Source organism: Chiloscyllium punctatum, chromosome 12, assembly GCF_047496795.1.
Source record: "Chiloscyllium punctatum isolate Juve2018m chromosome 12, sChiPun1.3, whole genome shotgun sequence".
NCBI classification, from domain to species: domain Eukaryota; kingdom Metazoa; phylum Chordata; class Chondrichthyes; order Orectolobiformes; family Hemiscylliidae; genus Chiloscyllium; species Chiloscyllium punctatum.
Genome location: NC_092750.1, coordinates 4,696,832 through 4,720,386, shown reverse-complemented (window position 1 = coordinate 4,720,386; position 23,555 = coordinate 4,696,832). Strand labels below are relative to the sequence as shown.

The window sequence follows — 23,555 nt, the reverse complement described above, 5'->3', positions numbered from 1 at the left end:
GCCCCATCACCCACACTATCACAGTGTTACCCCTGTCCCATCACCCACACTATCACAGTGTTACCCCTGTCCCATCACCCTCACTATCACAGTGTTACCCCTGTCCCATCACCCACACTATCACAGTGTTACCCCTGTCCCATCACCCACACTATCACAGTGTTACCCCAGCCACATCACCCACACTATCACAGTGTTACCCCCTGCCCCATCACCCACACTATCACAGTGTTACCGTTGTCCCATCACCCACACTATCACAGTGTTACCCCTGTCCCATCACCCACACTATCACAGTGTTACCCCTGCCCCATCACCCACACTATCACAGTGTTACCCCCTGTCCCATCACCCACACTATCACAGTGTTACCCCTGCCCCATCACCCACACTATCACAGTGTTACCATTGCCTCATCACCCACACTATCACAGTGTTACCGTTGCCCCATCACCCACACTATCACAGTGTTACCCCTGCCCCATCACCCACACTATCACAGTGTTACCGTTGCCCCATCACCCACACTATCACAGTGTTACCCCTGCCTCATCACCCACACTATCACAGTGTTACCGTTGCCCCATCACCCACACTATCACAGTGTTACCCCTGCCTCATCACCCACACTATCACAGTGTTACCCCTGCCTCATCACACACACTATCACAGTGTTACCATTGCCCCATCACCCACACTATCACAGTGTTACCCCTGTCCCATCACCCACACTATCACAGTGTTACCCCTGCCTCATCACACACACTATCACAGTGTTACCGTTGCCCCATCACCCACACTATCACAGTGTTACCCCTGTCCCATCACCCACACTATCACAGTGTTACCCGTGTCCCAACACCCACACTATCACAGTGTTACCCTTGCCCCATCACCCACACTATCACAGTGTTACCCCTGCCTCATCACACACACTATCACAGTGTTACCCCCTGCCCCATCACCCGCACTATCACAGTGTTACCGTTGTCCCATCACCCACACTATCACAGTGTTACCCCTGTCCCATCACCCACACTATCACAGTGTTACCCCTGCCCCATCACCCACACTATCACAGTGTTACCCCCTGTCCCATCACCCACACTATCACAGTGTTACCCCTGCCTCATCACACACACTATCACAGTGTTACCGTTGCCCCATCACCCACACTATCACAGTGTTACCCCCTGCCCCATCACCCACACTATCACAGTGTTACCGTTGCCCCATCACCCACACTATCACAGTGTTACCCCTGCCCCATCACCCACACTATCACAGTGTTACCCCTGCCCCATCACCCACACTATCACAGTGTTACCCCCTGCCCCATCACCCACACTATCACAGTGTTACCCCCTGCCCCATCACCCACACTATCACAGTGTTACCCTTGCCCCATCACCCACACTATCACAGTGTTACCCCCTGTCCCATCACCCACACTATCACAGTGTTACCCCTGCCTCATCACACACACTATCACAGTGTTACCGTTGCCCCATCACCCACACTATCACAGTGTTACCCCTGTCCCATCACCCACACTATCACAGTGTTACCCCTGTCCCATCACCCACACTATCACAGTGTTACCCCTGTCCCATCACCCACACTATCACAGTGTTACCCCTGCCCCATCACCCACACTATCACAGTGTTACCCCCTGTCCCATCACCCACACTATCACAGTGTTACCCCCTGCCCCATCACCCACACTATCACAGTGTTACCCCTGTCCCATCACCCACACTATCACAGTGTTACCCCTGTCCCATCACCCACACTATCACAGTGTTACCCCTGTCCCATCACCCACACTATCACAGTGTTACCCCTGCCCCATCACCCACACTATCACAGTGTTACCCCCTGTCCCATCACCCACACTATCACAGTGTTACCCCTGCCCCATCACCCACACTATCACAGTGTTACCCCCTGTCCCATCACCCACACTATCACAGTGTTACCCCTGCCTCATCACACACACTATCACAGTGTTACCCCTGCCCCATCACCCACACTATCACAGTGTTACCGTTGCCCCATCACCCACACTATCACAGTGTTACCCTTGCCCCATCACCCACACTATCACAGTGTTACCCCTGTCCCATCACCCACACTATCACAGTGTTACCCCTGTCCCATCACCCACACTATCACAGTGTTACCCCCTGCCCCATCACCCACACTATCACAGTGTTACCCCCTGTCCCATCACCCACACTATCACAGTGTTACCCCCTGCCTCATCACCCACACTATCACAGTGTTACCGTTGCCCCATCACCCACACTATCACAGTGTTACCCCTGCCCCATCACCCACACTATCACAGTGTTACCCCTGCCCCATCACCCACACTATCACAGTCTTACTCCTGCCCCATCACACACACTATCACAGTGTTACCCCTGCCCCATCACCCACACTATCACAGTCTTACTCCTGCCCCATCACACACACTATCACAGTGTTACCCCTGCCCCATCACCCACACTATCACAGTGTTACCCCCTGTCCCATCACCCACACTATCACAGTGTTACCCCCTGCCTCATCACCCACACTATCACAGTGTTACCGTTGCCCCATCACCCACACTATCACAGTGTTACCCCTGCCCCATCACCCACACTATCACAGTGTTACCCCTGCCCCATCACCCACACTATCACAGTGTTACCCCTGCCCCATCACCCACACTATCACAGTCTTACTCCTGCCCCATTACCCACACTATCACAGTGTTACCCCCTGCCCCATCACCCACACTATCACAGTGTTACCCCTGCCCCATCACCCACACTATCACAGTGTTACCCCCTGCCTCATCACCCACACTATCACAGTGTTACCCCTGTCCCATCACCCACACTATCACAGTGTTATCCCTGCCCCATCACCCACACTATCACAGTGTTACCCCTGCCCCATCACCCACACTATCACAGTGTTACCCCCTGCCCCATCACCCACACTATCACAGTGTTACCGTTGTCCCATCACCCACACTATCACAGTGTTACCCCCTGCCCCATCACCCACACTATCAGAGTGTTACCCCCTGTCCCATCACCCACACTATCACAGTGTTACCCCTGTCCCATCACCCACACTATCACAGTGTTACCCCCTGCCCCATCACCCACACTATCACAGTGTTACCCCCTGCCCCATCACCCACACTATCAGAGTTTTACTCAAAGTAATTTCACTTCAATAGGACTTGTCTCTCATACAAATAATCTGTTTAACAACCATTTTGGTAAATAAAACAAAACATTGTGTCTGCTGGAAATCTGAAAGTAAAACAGAAATTGCTGCAGAAACACAGCAGGTCTGGCAGCATCGGTCAAGAGAGAAACAGTTAGCGTTTTGGCTCCTGCAACCTTTCTTCAGAACTGTAAGCAGATGTGGGAGGGGACAGTATTTATGCTGAGGCTGAGGGTGGTGTTATTGAGGTGAGTGACTCGGTATAGCCAGAGCCCGGAGAGAGAGGTATGAGAGGGATAAGCACACAGTAATAGGTCACAACAGAGGAGGAGCTGAAGAAGTAATAATGAGAGCAAAGAGGATTAGGTGTCTCTACTGAAAACAACTCGGTGCATGGGAAATCATGTCTCACAAACTTGATTGAGTTTTTTGAAGAACTAACAAAGAGGATTGATGTGGGCAGAGCAGTAGATGTGATCTATATGGACTTCAGTAAGGTGTTCAACAAGGTTTCCCATGGGAGACTGATTAGCCAGGTTAGATCTCACAGAATACAGGGAGAACTAGCTATTTGGATACAGAACTGGCTCAAAGGTAGAAGACAGAGGGTGGTGGTGGAGGGTTGTTTTTCAGACTGGAGGCCTGTGACCAGTGGAGTGCCACAAGGATCGGTGCTGGGCCCTCTACTTTTCATCATTTACATAAATGATTTGGATGCAAACATAAGAGGTACAGTTAGTAAGTTTGCAGATGACACCAAAATTGGGGGTGTAGTGGACAGCGAAGAGGGTTACCTCAGATTACAACAGGATCTGGACCAGATGGGCCAATGGGCTGAGAAGTGGCAGATGGAGTTTAATTTAGATAAATGTGAGGTGCTGTATTTTGGGAAAGCAAATCTTAGCAGGACTTATACACTTAATGGTAAGGTCCGAGGGAGTGTTGCTGAACAAAGAGACCTTGGAGTGCAGGTTCATAGCTCCTTGAAAGTGGAGTTGCAGGTAGATAGGATAGTGAAGAAGGTGTTTGGTATGCTTTCCTTTATTGGTCAGAGTATTGAGTACAGGAGTTGGGAGGCCATGTTGTGGCTGTACAGGACATCGGTTAGGCCACTGTTGGAATATTGTGTGCAATTCTGGTCTCCTTCCTATCAGAAGGATGTTGTGAAACTTGAAAGGGTTCAGAAAAGATTTACAAGGATGTTGCCAGGATTGGAGGATTTGAGCTACAGGGAGAGGCTGAACAGGCTGGGGCTGTTTTCCCTGGAGCGTCGGAGGCTGAAGGGTGACCTTATAGAGGTTAACAAAATTATGAGGGTCATGGATAGGATAAATAGACAAAGTCTTTTCCCTGGGGTGGGGGAGTCCAGAACTAGAGGGTATAGGTTTTGGGTGAGAGGGGAAAGATATAAAAGAGACCTAAGGGGCAACTTTTTCACACAGAGGGTGGTACGTGTATGGAATGAGCTACCAGAGGATGTGGTGGAGGCTGGTACAATTGCAACATTTAAGAGGCATTTGGATGGGTATATGAATAGGAAGGGTTTGGAGGGATATGGGCCGGGTGCTGGCAGGTGGGTCTAGATTGAGTTGGGATATCTGGGTCAGCATGGACGGGATGGACCGAAGGGTCTGTTTCCGTGCTGTATATTTCAATGACTCTATAATTACTTCCCTGGGCAGGGAACCCCACAGATTCACCCTCTGGGTGAAGGAGCTCCTCCTCAGCTCAGTCCGAAATCTGCTCCCCGTTATTTTGAGACCATGCTCTCTTGACCCACCAGTGGAAACATCCTCTCTACTTCTCTCGTATCTATTCCCTTCATAATTTTATATGTTTCTCTAAGATCCCCTCTCATTCTTCCACATTATTATGAATATAATCCCAGTCTACTCAGTCTCTACTCATAAACCAACCCCCTCAACTCCAGAACCAACCCAGTGAACCCCCTCTGCACCCCCTCCAGAGCCAGTACATCCTTTCTCAAGTAAGGAGACCAAAACTGCACACAGTAATCCAGGTGTGGCCTCACCAGCTCCCTGTACAGGACAGGACCAGGTGTGGGGCAGGGTAAAAAAAAACATGGAAGATGGAATTAGACTGTAATATTATTGAACTCCACACTGAGTCCTGAAGGCTGCAGGGTCCCCAAGCGGAAAATAAGGGGCTGTTGTTCCAGCTTGTGCTGAGCTTCACTGGAGCCCTGCAGTAAACCCGAGACAGAGGTCTCAGCCAGGGAACAGGGTGGGGGGGGGGGGGGGTGGGGGGGGGGGGGGGGGGGGGAAGGGTGGGGAGGGGTGGGGAGGGGAGGTGGGGGTTAAAGTGGCCGGGAACTGGAAGCTCAGGGTCAGTTTTTACAGACAGAGGTAGGTGTTCTGCAAAGTGAATGCCCAGTCGGTATTTTGTCTCCCCAGTGTAGGGGAGAGCAACATTGATTAAGACACTGGGGAGAATTCTCATACTGTGCCGGCTGGGGTGATCCTTTCTGGGAGGATGGCACGGTGGCTCAGTGGTTAGCACTGCTGCCCCACGGCACCAGGGACCCAGGTTCGATTCCTGCCTTGGGTCTGTGTGGAGTTTGTACATTGTCTGTGTGGGTTTCCTCCCCCAATCCAAAGATGTGCAAGTTAGGTGAATTGGCCAGGCTAAATTGTCCCTGGTGTTCAGGGGTGTGTAGGTTTGGTGTATTAGTCAGGGATAAAATGTGGAGAAATGGGTCTGGCATGTAGAGAATCACAGGGAGTTCTTCAAGAAGTAGGGCTTTTATTTGCAAACAAAAAACCGTGACACTGAGAAAGCAGATTCTCAAATGCCCCCGAACCTCGGGGTCCATGTATTTTTATATCCTTTTTATCATGTTTCTGTGAGCTTATTAGCATGTCCAACTATATTAATCAAAGTACCTCCCTCTAGCTACACAATAAACCAGTGATGTTAGTTCCCATTATCTCTTTAGTTGTGCCACTATACTTTTTCCTACAGTCTCCTTTATGTTATTCTAATGTCACGATTAGACACTTTATTATCAATTCTGCATCAATGGCCTTTCATTCCAAACCCTACTTAATATTTTCCTAATATCATGATTAGATATTTATTATCACCTCTGCTACAGTGATCTTCCATTCCAGACTAACCTGTCATGATTAGATGTTTAGCTATTCCATCTATTACAATAATCTCCTGTCTCAAGCTGACTCTACTAATTATATATTTAACGCCATGTCCCAAGTATTTATTGTCCAACTCTGGCCATAATGATAAATAGCAGGCGAGGCTAACTTTACTAACTGTGTTATCTCATCTCGCCATAGTGACCTTTCAGCCTCAACCTTCCTCTGCTCATTGGTGTAAAAGCATTCCACTATCCTTTACAACAAACCAGCAGCGGTCTCCATGCTTTAACCCTTCCCATGCCTTCATGCTCCTAATTTTCCATAGTGGGATACTCTTCGGAGGGTCAGCATGGACTTGTTGGGCTGAAGGGCCTGTTTCCACACCGTAGGGATTCTATGATTCAAATCTTTTTGATCTAGTTAGAGATTTAATGTCCCATTGAACCGATAGCCATGGTAACAATGCTCCCTCAATGTTGGTTAATGTTCCCACCTGACATTAGTTCAATCCCTGACTGAAACCTGCCTTTATAGATTATATATTGTTTTGTTTCTTGGTTTTAATGTGATCTTTCACTGAAACACAATTCTCGTGACTCAGTTTTCATAATAAAAACAATGTTTATGAAACAAAAGAGATATACAGAAAACAGAATAAACCAATCCATTTACTTAGAACACAAAGAGTTTTATACGTATCCTATTAATCCTAAAATATTCCACCACAACATTCTTTAAATAAAATCCTTTGTACAGTACCCAGTAGCAACCTTTGTGTAGCACACCACCAAAGTCTCTTTCTCTAGTACCTTGGTAGGTTTACAGTGACTGTAACTTTCATTTCTAAATTGGAACTGCTGACAGCTTACCCCTTTCGCTATCAAATAACTGAGTTTAAACAAACCCAGGTCCAGGTCCTCTTCAGGGTTTTATGCTAACACCTCCTGTGTAGTCCTGATTTGGAGATGCCGGTGTTGTACTGGGGTGTACAAAGTCACACAACAGTTACTCCACAACCACCTGATGAAGGAGCAGCGCTCCGAAAACTAGTGCTTCCAATTAAACCTGTTGGACTATAACCTGGTGTTGTGTGATTTTTAACTTTGTACCTCCAGTGTCACTCTTCAGGCTAAGGTAGCCCAGTTTTACTCACTTCTCTTTTTCAGAATACTGTTCAATTCATGTAAGGACTTCATAGAACTGCCCCACTCAAATATAACTGAACCAAAATATAACCGAACCAAAAATCTCTCTCTCTGTATGCCATGTGGCCTCCCTTAAACTAAAACATGGAAGCCTCCCAGCCCATAAATTTCCAATAGAAACTTTGAAATTGCATTGTCCCTTGCTAAGTTGTATAATTCTAAGATATTAAGCTACCAAAGTAACTCTCATAAACTGTTTTATAAGAAATCACCATGGATTCGGAAATAGCTACTGGTTAATTATCAGCTTCAGGCACACAGAAACCCATCAGTTACTAACTCAAAATTCATGCTTTAAACTAAGTGATAGAACAAATATACATTAATCAGGGCAGCACGGTGACTCAGTGGTTAGCACTGCTGCCTCACTGCACCAGGGACCTGGGTTCGATTCCCACCTCAGGCGACTGTCTGTGTGGAGTTTGCACATTCTCCCCGTGTCTGCGTGGGTTTCCTCCCACAGTCCAAAGATGTACAGGTCAGGGTGGATTGGCCATGCTAAATTGCCCCATAGTGATAGTTGTGTTTGTCCAAGGTCAATAAAGAGTAGAGAAATGGGTCTGGGTGGGCTACTGTTTGGAGGCAGGTATGGAGTTGTTGGGCCGAAGGGCCTGCTTCCATACTGTAGGGAATCTAATCTAATCATATTCAGACCATGAGAGTGTCATTGGAGATTACTGGCACCCTCACTGGAGAGTTTAAGGGATGGTTTATAATCTCAGATACTCTTTGCTCTGAGTGAGTGCATTCATATTGGCCTTTTACAGTCTCAGATTGAGTGATGAGTGGCTCCCACTCACAAACACAGTGTGTATTAAATTCTCATACAGGAGAATTGGGCAGGGCAGTGGAACGAATTGGCAAACGTATTCAAAGAGACGGTCCGGGGGCAATGGGCAGAATGGCCTCTCACAGTGCTGTAAGATTGTGTGAGCTTTCTTGGTTGTGCCGTACACCTCCATGAGCAAGCTGAGCAGCTTTGTGTTCTGTCTCTCCTCCTGATGTACAGGGATGCGCGTCTCAAGTCTGCAACTGGAAACTGAGCATCATTTGGTAAGAGCCAAACACACATCACTCTCCAAAAACAAAAACAAAACGTGAAGGATGCTCAAAGTCTGAAATAAAATCAGAGCCAGCTGGAGAAACTCAGCAGGTCTGGCAGCATCTGCAGAGAGAGACAGACAGACAGACAGACAGACAGATGGAGATAATGTTTCAGGTTAAGGATAACTCGTCTTCACAACCAGAGGATTCATTATGAGAGAACATCACAGCAAGAATAAACTGGTGTTTTGACAGGACAGTGTAGAGGGAGCTTTACTCTGTATCTAACCCTGTGCTGTTCCTGTCCTGGGAGTGTTTGATGGAGGACAGTGTAGAGGGAGCTTTACTCTGTATCTAAACCCATGCTGTCCCTGTCCCTGGGATTGATTGATGGGGGACAGTGTAGAGGGAGCTTTACTCTGTATCTAAACCCTGTGCTTTTTTTTTCTTGGAAGTGTTTGATGGGGGACAGTGTAGAGGGAGCTTTATTCTGTATCTAACCCCGTGCTGTCCCTGTCCCTGGAGTGTTTGATGTGGGACAGTGTAGAGGGAGCTTTACTCTATATCTAACCCCGTGCTGTCCCTGTCCCTGGGAGTGTTTAATGGGGGAAAGTGTAGAGGGAGCTTTACTCTGTATCTAACCCCGTGCTGTCCCTGTCCCTGGGAGTGTTTAATGGGGGGAAAGTGTAGAGGGAGCTTTACTCTGTATCTAACCCCGTGCTGTCCCTGTCCCTGGGAGTGTTTAATGGGGGAAAGTATAGAGGGAGCTTTATTCTGTATCTAACCCTGTGCTGTTGGGTATATGAAGCCAGTGACTGAACGGGAACTGATTGTGTCAATGTTCTTTTGCCTTGATATAGCGCCTGGCAGGACGACACAGGTAAGTCTGAGAAACCGAAGTCATTTTCCATTTTGGAAGGTCTGGTGCTCCCAGAGTAACGTACGGCCCACAGAGTACCTGTCTGAAGTGTATTCCTTGTCAGGATGTTTATAGTTTGGCTGCACACATATGCAGAGCAAGATCCCACCCAGCATCCCTCTGATAATGGCCCTCGAATCTAGCTCCGCGGTGACAGCGGACAGGTACAGGGCCTGGGGATGCAGCTCCACGGGTCTCTTACATCTTTCCCGATTCGGCAGATCCGTAAAGTTCCCTGGACAAAATCCGGCAGCTTTTCCATATTCCCCGTGCCCTGTTCTGACCCGGAAGTTATCACATGATCACTCACCCCCCCCTCCCTCATCACTGAGTGATGCCAGTAGATTAATCCTGGCACAGAGATGACCCATTCGGCCCATTGCTGTCTGCTAACCAATTGCCCCATTCTAGCTCACTCTCCTGCTTTCACTCTGGGTCATGTTTTGGAGATGCTGGTGTCGGACTGGGGTGTACAAAGTTAAAAATCACACAACACCAGGTTATAGTCCAACAGGTTTAATTGGAAGCACTAGCTTTCAGAGCGACACTCCTTCCTCAGGTGCTTCACTGCTCTTCTCTGACTCACTGATAAGAAATCGGAACAGGAGTGGTCCATTCAGCCCTTCGAGCCTGCTCCACCATTCTATAGGATCCTGGCTGATCCGACATTGCTCACCTCCACTTCCCTGCCCTTCCCCTCGATTCCCCGACTGATCCAGAATCCCTCTCTCTCTCTCTCAGCCTTAAATATCCACACGGACCTTGCCCCCACAGCTCTCTCTGTGATAAGGAGTTCCAAAGACTCTCAATCCTCTGAGAGAAGAAATTCCTCCCCATCTCAGTCTGAAACTGGTGCCCCCTTTACTCTGAGACTGTACCCTCTGGTCCCAGACCCTCCCATGAGGGGAACCATCCTCTCAGCATTGCTCCTGCTGAGATAAAGAGAGACCAGGTGTTGAGAAGGAACCTAACTGATGGTAGACATAAATGACAGCGAAAGCCGTAAAGGGAGAGGCACAAACGGCCTGTTTCTAAACCTGTGTCATTTGTGAGCCCGACTCCCAGTCAATGGTCTGTCTATTTGCTGGTCGGTCAGCTGCAGTTACTGATGGCCCACAGCAGGTGGCAGGGTTCTCCAGCTGTTCTGTGTGGCAGCTGAAGAGTCAGAGGCGGCTAATAGACTGGGGCTGGCCATGGGGACAAGGAGCTGGTCAAACACTGAACTCAGAGAGATAAACCCCTCCAGATTCACGCTGCCTCAGCCTTGATCACCCAGCCACAGAACGCCCTCAGGCAAATTCCAGCAGATCCCAACACGCTCATTCAACAATTCAACATTGGATCGAAATCAGTTACAACTGCGATAAACCACACAGCCACCGATCTCGACTCAGCAAGATCCCACAAACAGCAACCAGATAAAGATCTTTCTTCCATCGAGTCACCGTCCAAGGAATAGTCTCCCACACTCGCCTCACACAATCTGTTTAGAAATTGTGGCTATTTACACCCACCACAGGGCCCATTGTTCATATTAGAGTCAAAACACAATGGAACTGATTCTCCGACAGTGCGGCTCTCCCTCAGCACTGACCCTCTGACAGTGCGGCACTCCATAATCACTGACCCTCCCACAGTGCGGCACTCCCTTTGTACTGACCCTCCGACAGTGCTCACTCCCTCAATACTGACCCTCTGACAGTGCGGCACTCCCTCAGTACTGACCCTCTGACAGTGCGGCACTCCCTCATCACTGACCCTCCGACAGTGCGGCACTCCCTTTGTACTGACCCTCCGACAGTGCCCACTCCCTCAGCACTGACTCTCTGACAGTGCGGCACTCCCTCAACTCTGACCCTCCAACAGTGTGGCTCTCCCTCAGCACTGACCCTCCGACAGTGTGGCTCTCCCTCAGCACTGACCCTCAGACAGTGCGGCACTCCCTCAGCACTGACCCTCTGACAGTGCGGCGCTCCCTCAGTACTGACCCACCGACAGTGTGGCTCTCCCTCAGCACTGACCCTCTGACAGTGCGGCGCTCCCTCAGCACTGACCCTCTGACAGTGCGGCACTCCCTCAGCACTGACCCTCTGACAGTGCGGTGCACCCTCAGCACTGACCCTCTGACAGTGTGTCACTCCCTCAGCACTGACCCTCCGACAGTGTGTCACTCCCTCAGCACTGACCCTCCGATAGTGCAGCACTCCCTCAGCACTGACCCTCCGACAGTGCGGCACTCCCTCAGCACTGACCCTCTGACAGTGCGGCACTCCCTCAGCACTGACCCTCCGACAGTGCGGCACTCCCTCAGCACTGACCCTCTGACAGTGTGTCACTCCCTCAGCACTGACCCTCCGATAGTGCAGCACTCCCTCAGCACTGACCCTCCAACAGTGTGGCCCTCCCTCAGCACTGACCCTCTGACAGTGCGGCGCTCTGTCAGCTTTTTGTGGTGAGGAGAGGGGGTGTGCTTCAGTGAACGTCCTGAAGGAGGGAGGGAGAATTGGGTGCTGGCCATTCGGCCCCCACCAGACTGCTCGTCCATTCGATGAGATTTTTGGTGACCACCAACGTCTGCTCCACTTTCAGCGCTCTCCCCAAATGCCACACCTTCCAAAGCTGTGTTGGTTCGATTCCCGAATTTACTCCAAGTCTGGTATTGTACAGTTTCCTGAAGTCGGCATACCCCGAGGTCCGTGACCGTGTGTGTGACGAATTGCCTGGCCCCACCAATGAGCAGGGTCCCTGTGATTTCGGTTTGCTGAGTAGAGGGAGGGCAGGAGGGGTGGATGGGGGTGTGGGGAGGGTGGTCCCTGTGAAGGGAGAAATGTACCTGATTTGGAGAATGTATCCAGTGTATCCCATAACAGCAGAAACTGGGACTTGCCCTGATGACATGGATGAATCATTTCCTACAGATTTGGTGATAACCAAACCTCCCATTATCCAGGTAGCTCAGTGTCTGGCCACTCACCGGGTGAACACTATAGAGCGTAATGCTTCAAGTGATCCTGGGGTAAGATGGAGTCCGAGGTGACATGCTGTGATACAGTAGCAGCATCTGAGAGGTTCACTGACAAAACACAGCCTGTAGCATTGACCCTCCCTCCAGCCCCAATGCGGAGGGTTCTCTGAGTGAGGTACAACAGGCACGCACATTATTGAGATGACATTTCCCTCTTTTAACCCCCAGATCGTCCATATCGGAGTGGATCGACACGGAGTTACAGAGGTAATTTAACAGCATCCTGGTCAGGAAGATGTGATTGGTGTGCTGGCTGAAGCTGGTGAAAGAGAGAGGTGCCCAACCCCTGCCCTGGTACCAGGGGGGGTGGGGGGAGGTTATTGTCTGAGCTGGTGAACTGCTCCTCTGACAGTGCCGCACTCCCACCGCGCTGCACTGAGCAGTCTTCACCTGAATCCCACAGCCCCACCCCGAGCTGTGAGGGGGGCAAAGCTCACTGACCACTGATGGGGTATCAGGGCAGGGGTGGGCAGTGAGGAGACCAGGGGAGTAGGGGAGGGTGGGGAGGCTCGTGGGGGCTGCAGCACTATGGAAAGGAAAGGATCAACAATGACTCTTTGGGACGGCGTGTGGCAGGGTGTGTGGCAGGGCGTGTGGCAGGGTGTGTGGCAGGGTGTGTGGCAGGGTGTGTGGCAGGGTGTGTGGCAGGGTGTGTGGGAGGGCGTGTAGGAGGGCGTGTGGCAGGGTGTGTGTGAGGGTGTGTGGGAGGGTGTATGTGAGGGTGTGTGGGAAGGTGTGTGTGTGAGGGTGTGTGGGATGGTGTGTGTGAGGGTGTGTGGGAAGGTGTGTGTGTGAGGGTGTGCGGGAAGGTGTGTGTGAGACGGTGTGTGAGATGGTATGTGTGAGGGTGTGTGGGAGGGTGTGTGGGACGGTGTGTGTGAGGGTGTGTGGAAGGGTGTGTGGGTTGGTGTGTGTGGGATGGTGTGTGTGAGGGTGTGTGGGAGGGTGTGTGGGACGGTGTGTGTGGGACGGTGTGTGTGGGACAGTGTGTTAGTGGGATGGTGTGTGTGAGGGTGTGTGTGAGGGTGTGTGGGACGGTGTGTGTGAGGGTGTGTGGGACGGTGTGTGTGAGGGTGTGTGGGACGGTGTGTGGGACGGTGTGTGTGTGAGGGTGTGTGTGAGGGTGCGTGTGCAGTTGCGTGGGACGGTGTGTGGGACGGTGCGTGTGAGGTTGTGTGGAACAGTGTGTGGGACGGTGTGTGTGAGGGTGTGTGGGACGGTGTATGTGAGGGTGTGTGGGAGTGTGTGTGGGACGGTGTATGTGAGGGTGTGTGGGACGGTGTATGTGAGGGTGTGTGGGAGTGTGTGTGGGACGGTGTGTGAGGATGAGTGTGTGGGAGGGTGCAGGTGAGCGTGCGTGGGAGGGTGCGTGTAGGGTGTGTGGGAGGGTGTGTGAGATGGTGTGAGGGTGTGTGTGAAGGTGTGTGGGACAGTGTTTGGGAGGGTGTATGGGACTGTGTGTGTGGGAGGGTGTGTGTGTGTGTCGGTGTGTGGGAGGGAGTGTGTGTGAGGGTTTGTGGGACGATGTGTGGGAGGGTGTGTGTGAGGGGGTGTGTGAGGGTGTGTGGGACGGTGTGTGTGAGGGTGTGAGGGTGTGTGGGACTGTGTGTGTGAAGGTGTGTGGGACAGTGTTTGGGAGGGTGTATGGGACTGTGTGTGGGAAGGGGTGTGGGATGGTGTGTGTGAGGGTGTGAGTGAAGGTGTGTGGGAGGATGTGTGTGAGGGTGTGTGTGAGGGTGTGTGTGAGGGTGTGTGTGGGGGGTGTGTGTGGGGGGTGTGTGTGAGGGTGTGCGTGGGACGGTGTGTGTGTGAGGGTGTGTGGGACGGTGTCTGTGTGAGTGTGTGTGAGGGTGTGTGGGTCGGTGTCTGTGAGGGTGTGTGGGTCGGTGTGTGTGAGGGTGTGTGGGTCGGTCTGTGGGGGGTGTGTGTGGGGGGGTGTGTGTGAGGGTGTGTGGGTCGGTGTGTGTGGGTGTGTGTGAGGGCGTGTGTGAGGGTGTGTGTGGGACGGTGTGTGAGGGTGTGTGTGAGGGTGTGTGTGAGGGTGTGTGTGTGTGAGGGTGTGTGTGTGTGAGGGTGTGTGTGTGAGGGTGTGTGTGAGGGTGTGTGGGTTGGTGTGTGTGAGGATGTGTGGGTTGGTGTGTGTGTGAGGGTGTGTGTGAGGGTGTGTGGGTCAGTGTGTGTGAGGGTGTGTGGGTCGGTCTGTGGGGGGTGGGGGTGATATTGTGAACACTCTGGGACATGTCCTCACCCACAGGAGGGAAGCTCAGAGAGCAGCGAGGATGAAACGGGAGGCGATGAATGAAGAGCGTCGCCGACTCCAGGAGCTGGAGCGAATCGAGAGACAGCGCAGCCTCCCCCGCCACGAGAGCTGCAAACAACCCCTGGCCGTGCTTCAAGGTCAGAGGCTCCCTCCGCCGCACTGCCACACCGTCCACCTCACACTCTCCCTCCCTCACCCTCCACTGCCTCTCTCTTGCTCCCTCCCACACCCCACACCCCACCCCCACCACCACCCCCGTACCTCCCTGTATTCCCCCTTACTCCCACCCTCCCTCCAGCACATTCCCTCCCTCTCTCCCTCCCTTCCACCCCCACCCCTTCTCTCTCACACTATCTCCCTCTCCAACCCTACCTTCAGTTTCAATCACACACTCACTCCCTCCTCCCTGTAACCCCCTGTAACCCCCTCCAGCCTCTACACCCCCTCCCTATCTCTGTAACCTCCTCCAGCCCCTACACCCCCTCCCTATCTCTGTAACCCCCTCCAGCCTCTACACCCCCTCCCTATCTCTGTAACCTCCTCCTGCCCCGACACCCCCTCCCTATCTCTGTCACTCCCTCCATCCCCTACACCCCCTCCCTATCTCTGTAACCCTTACACCCCCTCCCTATCTCTGTAACCCCCTCCAGCCCCTACACCCCCTCCCGATCTCTGTAACCCCCTCCAGCCCCTACACCCCCTCCCTATCTCTGTAACCCCCTCCAGCCCCTACACCCCCTCCCTATCTCTGTAACCCCCTACACCCCCTCCCTATCTCTGTAACCCCCTCCAGCCCCCTACACCCCCTCCCTATCTCTGTAACCCCCTCCAGCCCCTACACCCCCTCCCTATCTCTGTCACTCCCTCCCGCCCCTACACCCCGTCCCTATCTCTGTAACCCCCTCCAGCCCTTACACCCCCTCCCTATCTCTGTCACCCACTTCAGCCCCTACACTCCCTCCCTATCTCTGTAACCCCCCCCTCCAGCCCCTACACCCCCTCCCTATCTCTGTAACCCCCCCCTCCAGCCCCTACACTCCCTCCCTATCTCTGTAACCCCCCACTCCAGCCCCTACACTCCCTCCCTATCTCTGTAACCCCCCCCTCCAGCCCCTACACCCCCTCCCTATCTCTGTAACCCCCCCCTCCAGCCCCTACACCCCCTCCCTATCTCTGTCACCCCCTCCCTATCTCTGGACCCTTCCCAGTTCCCATCATCGCACCATTTGCTGTGCCCCCCCATTCTGTGGAACCAGCCCTCCCCTCTCTGTCTGTCTGCCTGCTCCTCCTGATCCTGTGTCTGTAGCCATGCTCCCATTTCTGTCTCTGAAATCTCTTCAGTGTGGCCCAGTGCCAATGAGAAAAGCTGCCGGAATGGGTCATTCGGCCCATCCAACCTGTTCTGCTGTCCTGTAAGTTACTGGGCCTCACATCCCTGGCCTACCCTTTGCCCAAATCCACTGATTTTCTGATTGAGTGGAACCCTCTCGGAGTCATTCTTAAATCTGCTCAGGGCGTGACCCCTCTGGGTCTGAGAATTCCACATCCTCACTACCGTCTGAGTGAGATGGTCCTGAATAATCGCCCCTCCTTGTTCCTGTCTGTGGTTCGGATTCCACGGGTAGGTGACCTGTCCCAGTGAGGGATACGGAGCTGAGTGGGGGTGGTGGGCTTAGGGCATCCATCCCACGTTGGTTTGATGCAGGTTTCAAGAGCAGGTACTCCCAATCGGAAAGGCCCCCCCTCTCTCCTTCCTCATTGGAGTGGGGGAATGAGTCTCCGAACAATTCCCAAACCTTGAAAAGGGGTCACAGTGGGAAGGCATTGGGGAAGAATTGATCTGCATGTCTGACTCTCAGTGACAGCTTGTTGGATGGTGTGAACCTTACTGGGTTGTGGGAAGTAGGGGGGGGCTATAGCAATACACAGCATTGTTGTTGTTGAGTGTGCGTGACCTGTCTGTCTTTTGCTGGTAGTGACTGAAGCTCAGACCTGGCTACCGTCCCACCCCATTGTTCAGAGTAGCCCCCCTCTGCGCCCCCCTAGTCGCCCAGTCGGACGGCCAATCTACCCCAAACTGCTGATGTTCCCACCTCCAGCCCAGACCACCGCGCCATTGGCCGGAGCGATGACCATCAAACCAGCAACAACCGTGGCCAGTACCCCCCGGCCCACCCTGCCCGATGACCCACGGCAACGGTCAGTACCCACAGGGTGGTGGGCAGGGAGGGGGAGGGCAGCGGGACGGGTGAGGAGGGAAGAGAGAGAGAGAGAGAGAGCCATCTGTGATCCGAGCGTGGGGGTAAGGTGGGGGGTGGGTGAGGGTGGTGGGGGTGTGTGGGAAGGGGCACAGAGAGTGGGCACACAGGGAGGGAGAGGGTGGGGTGTGAGGGGGGTGGGGAGGAAGCCCTGTGTGTGTGGGGGGGGGGTGGGGAGTGTGTGTGTGGGGGGGTAAGGAGTGGGGGTGGGGAGTGTGTGTGGGGTTGGGAGTGGGGGTGGGAGGTGGGGAGTGTGTGGGGGGCAGGGAGTGGGGGTGGGAGGTGGGGAGTGTGTGTGGGGTGGGGAGTGTGGGGAGAGCGTTGTGGGAGTGTGAGGGGAGTGTGGGGTGTGTGGGGGGGAGTGTGAGGGAAGTGTGGGGGGAGTGTGTGGGGGGAGTGTGGGGGTGGGAGGTGGGGAGTGTGTGTGGGGTGGGGAGTGTGGGGAGAGCGTTGTGGGAGTGTGAGGGGAGTGTGGGGTGTGTGGGGGGGAGTGTGAGGGAAGTGTGGGGGGAGTGTGTGGGGGGAGTGTGGGGGTGGGAGGTGGGGAGTGTGTGTGGGGTGGGGAGTGTGGGGAGAGCGTTGTGGGAGTGTGAGGGGAGTGTGGGGTGTGTGGGGGGGAGTGTGAGGGAAGTGTGGGGGGAGTGTGTGGGGGGAGTGTGGGGGTGGGAGGTGGGGAGTGTGTGTGGGGTGGGGAGTGTGGGGAGAGCGTTGTGGGAGTGTGAGGGGAGTGTGGGGTGTGTGGGGGGGAGTGTGAGGGAAGTGTGGGGGGAGTGTGTGGGGGGAGTGTGGGGGTGTGTGAGGGGAAGTGTGGGGGACGTGTGGGGGGAGTGTGGGAGGGGAGTGTAGGGGAATGTGAGGGGAGTGTGAGGGTGGTGTGGGGGGAGTGTGTGGGGGGAGTATGAGGGGAGTGTGGGGGGAGTGTGGGGGGATTGTGAGGGGTGTGTGGGGGAGTGTGTGAGGGGTGTGTTGGGGAGTGTGTGGGGGGATTGTGAGGGGAGTGTGGGGAGAGTGGGAGGGGAGTGTGTGAGGGGTGTGGGGGGAGTGTGGGGAGAGTGTGGGGGGATTGTGAGGGGAGTGTGGGGGAGTGTGTGAGGGGAATGTGAGGGGTGTGTGGGAGTGTGGGGGAGTGGGAGGGGGTGTGTAGAGAGTGGGAGGGGAGTGTGGGGGCTTGTGAGGGGAATGTGAGGGGTGTGTGGGGGGTATGTGGGGGGAGTGGGAGGGGAGTGTGAGAGGTGTGTGGGGGGAGTGTGAGGGGAATGTGGGGCTGTGTGGGGGGGGGGAGTGTGTGGGGGGAGTGTGAGGGATTGTGGGGGGATTGTGGGGGGAGTGTGAGGGGAATGTGGGGGTGTATTGGGGGAGTGTGTGGGGGGACTGTGCGGGGTGTGTGGGGTGGAGTGTGAGGGGAGTGTGAGGGGAGTGTGGGGGAGTGTGAGGGGTTTGCGGGGGAGTATTGGGGGAGTGTGAGGGGTGTGTGGGGTGCAGTGTGGGTGGAGTGTGAGGGGAGTGTGAGGGGAGTGTGAGGGGTTTGCGGGGGAGTATTGGGGGAGTGTGAGGGGAGTGTGGGTGGAGTGTGGGGTGGAGTGTGAGGGGTTTGCGGGGGAGTGTGAGGGGTGTGTGGGGGGAGTGTGGGGGGAGTGTGGGGGAGTGTGAGGGGAATGTGAGGGGTGTGTGGGGTGAAGTGTGAGGGGAGTGTGGGGTGGAGTGTGAGGGGTTTGCGGGGGAGTATTGGGGGAGTGTGAGGGGTGTGTGGGGTGAAGTGTGGGGGGAGTGTGGGGGGGAGTGAGGGGGAGTGTGAGGGGTTTGCGGGGGAGTATTGGGGGAGTGTGAGGGGTGTGTGGGGTGAAGTGTGGGGGGAGTGTGGGGTGGAGTGTGAGGGGTTTGCAGGGGAGTGTGAGGGGAGTGTGGGGGGAGTGTGGGGGAGTGTGAGGGGTTTGCGGGGGAGTGTTAGGGGAGTGTGAGGGGTGTGTGGGGTGGAGTGTGGGGGGAGTGTGGGGGAGTATGAGGGGAGTGTGGGGGGAGTGTGAGGGGTTGGGGGGGAGTATTGGGGGAGTGTGAGGGGAATGTGAGGGGTGTGTGGGGTGCAGTGTGGGGGGAGTGAGGGGGAGTGTGAGGGGTTGGGGGGGAGTATTGGGGGAGTGTGAGGGGAGGTGTGATGGGAAGTGTGGGGGACGTGTGGGGGGAGTGTGGGAGGGGAGTGTAGGGGAATGTGAGGGGAGTGTGAGGGTGGTGTGGGGGGAGTGTGTGGGGGGAGTATGAGGGGAGTGTGGGGGGAGTGTGGGGGGATTGTGAGGGGTGTGTGGGGGAGTGTGTGAGGGGTGTGTTGGGGAGTGTGTGGGGGGATTGTGAGGGGAGTGTGGGGAGAGTGGGAGGGGAGTGTGTGAGGGGTGTGGGGGGAGTGTGGGGAGAGTGTGGGGGGATTGTGAGGGGAGTGTGGGAGTGTGGGGGAGTGGGAGGGGGTGTGTAGAGAGTGGGAGGGGAGTGTGGGGGCTTGTGAGGGGAATGTGAGGGGTGTGTGGGGGGTATGTGGGGGGAGTGGGAGGGGAGTGTGAGAGGTGTGTGGGGGGAGTGTGAGGGGAATGTGGGGCTGTGTGGGGGGGGGGAGTGTGTGGGGGGAGTGTGAGGGATTGTGGGGGGATTGTGGGGGGAGTGTGAGGGGAATGTGGGGGTGTATTGGGGGAGTGTGTGGGGGGACTGTGCGGGGTGTGTGGGGTGGAGTGTGAGGGGAGTGTGAGGGGAGTGTGGGGGAGTGTGAGGGGTTTGCGGGGGAGTATTGGGGGAGTGTGAGGGGTGTGTGGGGTGCAGTGTGGGTGGAGTGTGAGGGGAGTGTGAGGGGAGTGTGAGGGGAGTGTGAGGGGTTTGCGGGGGAGTATTGGGGGAGTGTGAGGGGAGTGTGGGTGGAGTGTGGGGTGGAGTGTGAGGGGTTTGCGGGGGAGTGTGAGGGGTGTGTGGGGGGAGTGTGGGGGGAGTGTGGGGGAGTGTGAGGGGAATGTGAGGGGTGTGTGGGGTGAAGTGTGAGGGGAGTGTGGGGTGGAGTGTGAGGGGTTTGCGGGGGAGTATTGGGGGAGTGTGAGGGGTGTGTGGGGTGAAGTGTGGGGGGAGTGTGGGGGGGAGTGAGGGGGAGTGTGAGGGGTTTGCGGGGGAGTATTGGGGGAGTGTGAGGGGTGTGTGGGGTGAAGTGTGGGGGGAGTGTGGGGTGGAGTGTGAGGGGTTTGCAGGGGAGTGTGGGGGGAGTGTGGGGGGAGTGTGGGGGAGTGTGAGGGGTTTGCGGGGGAGTGTTAGGGGAGTGTGAGGGGTGTGTGGGGTGGAGTGTGGGGGGAGTGTGGGGGAGTATGAGGGGAGTGTGGGGGGAGTGTGAGGGGTTTGGGGGGGAGTATTGGGGGAGTGTGAGGGGAATGTGAGGGGTGTGTGGGGTGCAGTGTGGGGGGAGTGAGGGGGAGTGTGAGGGGTTGGGGGGGAGTATTGGGGGAGTGTGAGGGGAATGTGAGGGGTGTGTGGGGTGCAGTGTGGGGGGAGTGTGGGGGGGAGTGTGGGGGGGAGTGTGGGGGGAGTGTGAGGGGAGTGTGGGGGAGTATGAGGGGAGTGTGGGGGGAGTGTGAGGGGTGTGTGGGGTGGAGTGTGGGGGGAGTGTGGGGGAGTATGAGGGGAGTGTGAGGGGTGTGTGGGGGAGTATGAGGTGTGTGTGGGGGGAGTGTGAGGGGAATGTGGGGGAGTGTGGAGGAGTGTGGTGGGTGTGTGGGGGAGTGTGAGGGGAGTGTGGGGATGTGTGTGGGGGGATTGTGTGGGGGGAGTGTGTGGGAGTATGAGGGGTGTGTCGGGGAGTGTGTGGGGGGACTGGGGGGGAGTGTGAGAGGAGTGTGGGGGGAGTTTGGGAGAGTGTGAAGGGAATTAGGGGCTGTGTGGGGAGTGTGGTGTGTGTGTGGGGGAGTGTGGGGGGAATATGAGGGGAGTGTGGGGGAGTGCAGGGGTGTGCGAGGTGAGTGTGAGGGAGAGTGGGGGTAGTGTGGGGGTGTGTGAGAGTCGTGTGGGGGAGTGTGAGGGGATGTGGGGAGGGAGTGTGGGTGGAGTGTGGGGGAGTGTGGGTGGAGTGTGGAGGGAATGTGAGGGGAGTGTGGGGGTGTGTGAGTGTCGTATGCGGAGAGTGTGAGGGGAGTGTGGGGGTGTGTGAGGGGTGTATGGGGATGTGTGGGGGAAGTGTGGGTGGAGTGTGGGGGAGTGTGGGTGGGGGGAGTGTGGGAGTGTGTGGGGGAGTGTGTGGGGGGGGTGTGTAGGGGTGTGTGGGGTGAGTATGTGGGAGTGTGCAGGGGGATTGTGTGGGGGTGTGTGGGAGTGTGTGAGTGTCGTATGCGGAGAGTGTGAGGGGAGTGTGAGGGGAGTGTGGGGGTGTGTGAGGGGTGTATGGGGATGTGTGGGGGAGTGTGGGTGGGGGGAGTGGGGGAGTGTGTGGGGGGTGTGTGTAGGGGTGTGTGGGGTGAGTATGTGGGAGTGTGCAGGGGGTTTGTGTGGGGGTGTGTGGGAGTGTGTGGGGTGGGAGTGTGGGATTGTAGGGGAGTGTGTGGTGAGTGTGAGTGGAGTGTGGGGCGAGAGTGGGGGGGAGTGTGTGAGAGTGTGTGGGGTGAGTGTGGGGGAGTGTGTGAGGGTGTGGGGGAGTGTGTGTGGGGCTGTGTGGGGGGAGTGTGTGGGGTGGGAGTGTGGGATTTTAGGGGAGTGTGGGGTGAGTGTGGGGTGAGTGTGGGGCGAGTGTGGGGTGAGTGTGGGGCGAGTGTGGGGGGAGTGTGGGGGTGTGTGGGGTGATTGTGAGGGGAGTGTGGGGCGAGTGTGGGGCGAGTGTGAGGGGAGTGTGGGGCGAGTGTGGGGGTGTGTGGGGTGATTGTGAGGGGAGTGTGGGGCGAGTGTGGGGGGTGTGTGTGGGGGGGAGTGTGTGTGGGGGAAGTGTGGGGGGGGAGTGTGGGGCGAGTGTGGGGGGAGTGTGTGGCGAGTGTGGGGGGAGTGTGTGTGGGGGTGTGTGTGGGGGGTGTGTGGGGTGGGAGTGTGGGATTTTAGGGGGGTGTGGGGTGAGTGTGAGGGGAGTGTGTGTGGGGGGGAGTGTGTGTGGGGGAAGTGTGGGGGGGGAGTGTGTGGGAGTGTGTGGGGGAAGTGTGGGGGGTGTGGGAGTGTGGGGGGGGGAGTGGGGGTGTGTGTTGGGGGAGTGTGTGGGGAGTGTGTGTGGGGGTGTGTGGTGGGAGTGTGGGATTTTAGGGGAGTGTGGGCTGAGTGTGAGGGGAGTGTGGGGGAAGTGTTTGTGTGGGGGAGTGTGTGGGGGGAGTGTGAGGAGAGTGTGGGGGGAGTATGTGTGGGGGGAGTGTGTGGGGGGAGTGTGTGGGGGGAGTGTGGGGGGGAGTGTGTGGGGGGGAGTGTGTGGGGGGGAGTGTGTGGGGGGGAGTGTGGGGGGGGAGTGTGGGGGGGGAGTGTGGGGGTAGTGTGTGGGGGGAAGAGTGGGGGGAGTGTGTGGGGGGGAGTGTGTGGGGGGGAGTGTGTGGGGGGGGAGTGTGGGGGGAGAATGTGTGGGGGGAGAATGTGTGGGGGGGGAGTGTGGGGGGGGAGTGTGGGGGGGGAGTGTGGGGGGGGAGTGTGTGGGGGGAGTGTGTGGGGGAGTGTGGGGGGAGTGTGGGGGGGAGTGTGTGTATGTGGGGGGGAGTGTGTGTGGGGGGAGTGTGTGGGGGGATTGTGAGGGGAGTGTGGGGGGGAGTGTGGGGGGGGAGTGTGGGGGGGGAGTGTGTGGGGGAGAGTGTGGGGGGAGTGTGTGTGTGTGGGGGAGTGTGTGGGGGGATTGTGAGGGGAGTGTGAGGAGAGTGTGGGGGGAGAATGTGTGGGGGGGGAGTGTGGGGGGGGAGTGTGGGGGGGAGTGTGGGGGGGGGAGTGTGGGGGGGGAGTGTGTGGGGGAGTCTGGGGGGAGTGTGTGGGGGGGGAGTGTGGGGGGAGTGTGTGTGTGTGTGTGGGGGAGTGTGTGGGAGTGTGTGGGGGGGGAGTGTGTGTGTGTGTGTGGGGGAGTGTGTGGGAGTGTGTGGGGTGAGTCTGAGGGGAGTGTGCGTGAGTATGGGGTGGGGGTGAGGTGGGGAAAGGTGAGGTGGGTGAAGGGTTTTGGTGATGTCTCTCGAGGCTGGTATGAGCTGATGTCTGTCCCCAGCATGTTCGTCATTGTGAGAGAGACCTACGCTCCACCAAAGATCCCTGTGCCAACACCCCTGGAGGAGCGCCTCCTAAAGGAACGATTCCCTAACTACAAGATACCTTTCATGAAGCACAATCCCAGGCTGGTCGAGAGGAAAATCTACACCCCACTCCTGGATTCCATCTGTATCCCTGACAAATGATGAACTGACCCAAAGAAGGTTTGTACAGGTTATGGTCTTCGGAGCATTCAAACCCCTCCATGGCTTCATTGCTGTAGCCTCCTCCAGCCCGACACGTCTCTGAGATCTCCACACTCTTCCAGTTCCCAGTGTCCCGCACATTCCCAGCT

At 55.7% G+C, this 23,555-nt stretch overlaps 1 protein-coding gene across 1 annotated transcript in view; it reads left to right on the top strand.

Moving 5' to 3' along the window:
• LOC140483463 (uncharacterized) overlaps positions 1-23,555 on the top strand; it is a 176,643-nt gene that overhangs the window by 149,322 nt on the left and 3,766 nt on the right. The window contains exons 16-21 of the mRNA XM_072581659.1: positions 8,560-8,603; positions 9,455-9,474; positions 12,707-12,745; positions 14,793-14,935; positions 16,775-16,997; positions 23,220-23,424. Of these exons, the coding sequence (XP_072437760.1) occupies positions 8,560-8,603; positions 9,455-9,474; positions 12,707-12,745; positions 14,793-14,935; positions 16,775-16,997; positions 23,220-23,406 (656 nt within the window). The 3' untranslated portion in view covers positions 23,407-23,424. The remainder of the gene's footprint in view (positions 1-8,559; positions 8,604-9,454; positions 9,475-12,706; positions 12,746-14,792; positions 14,936-16,774; positions 16,998-23,219; positions 23,425-23,555) is intronic.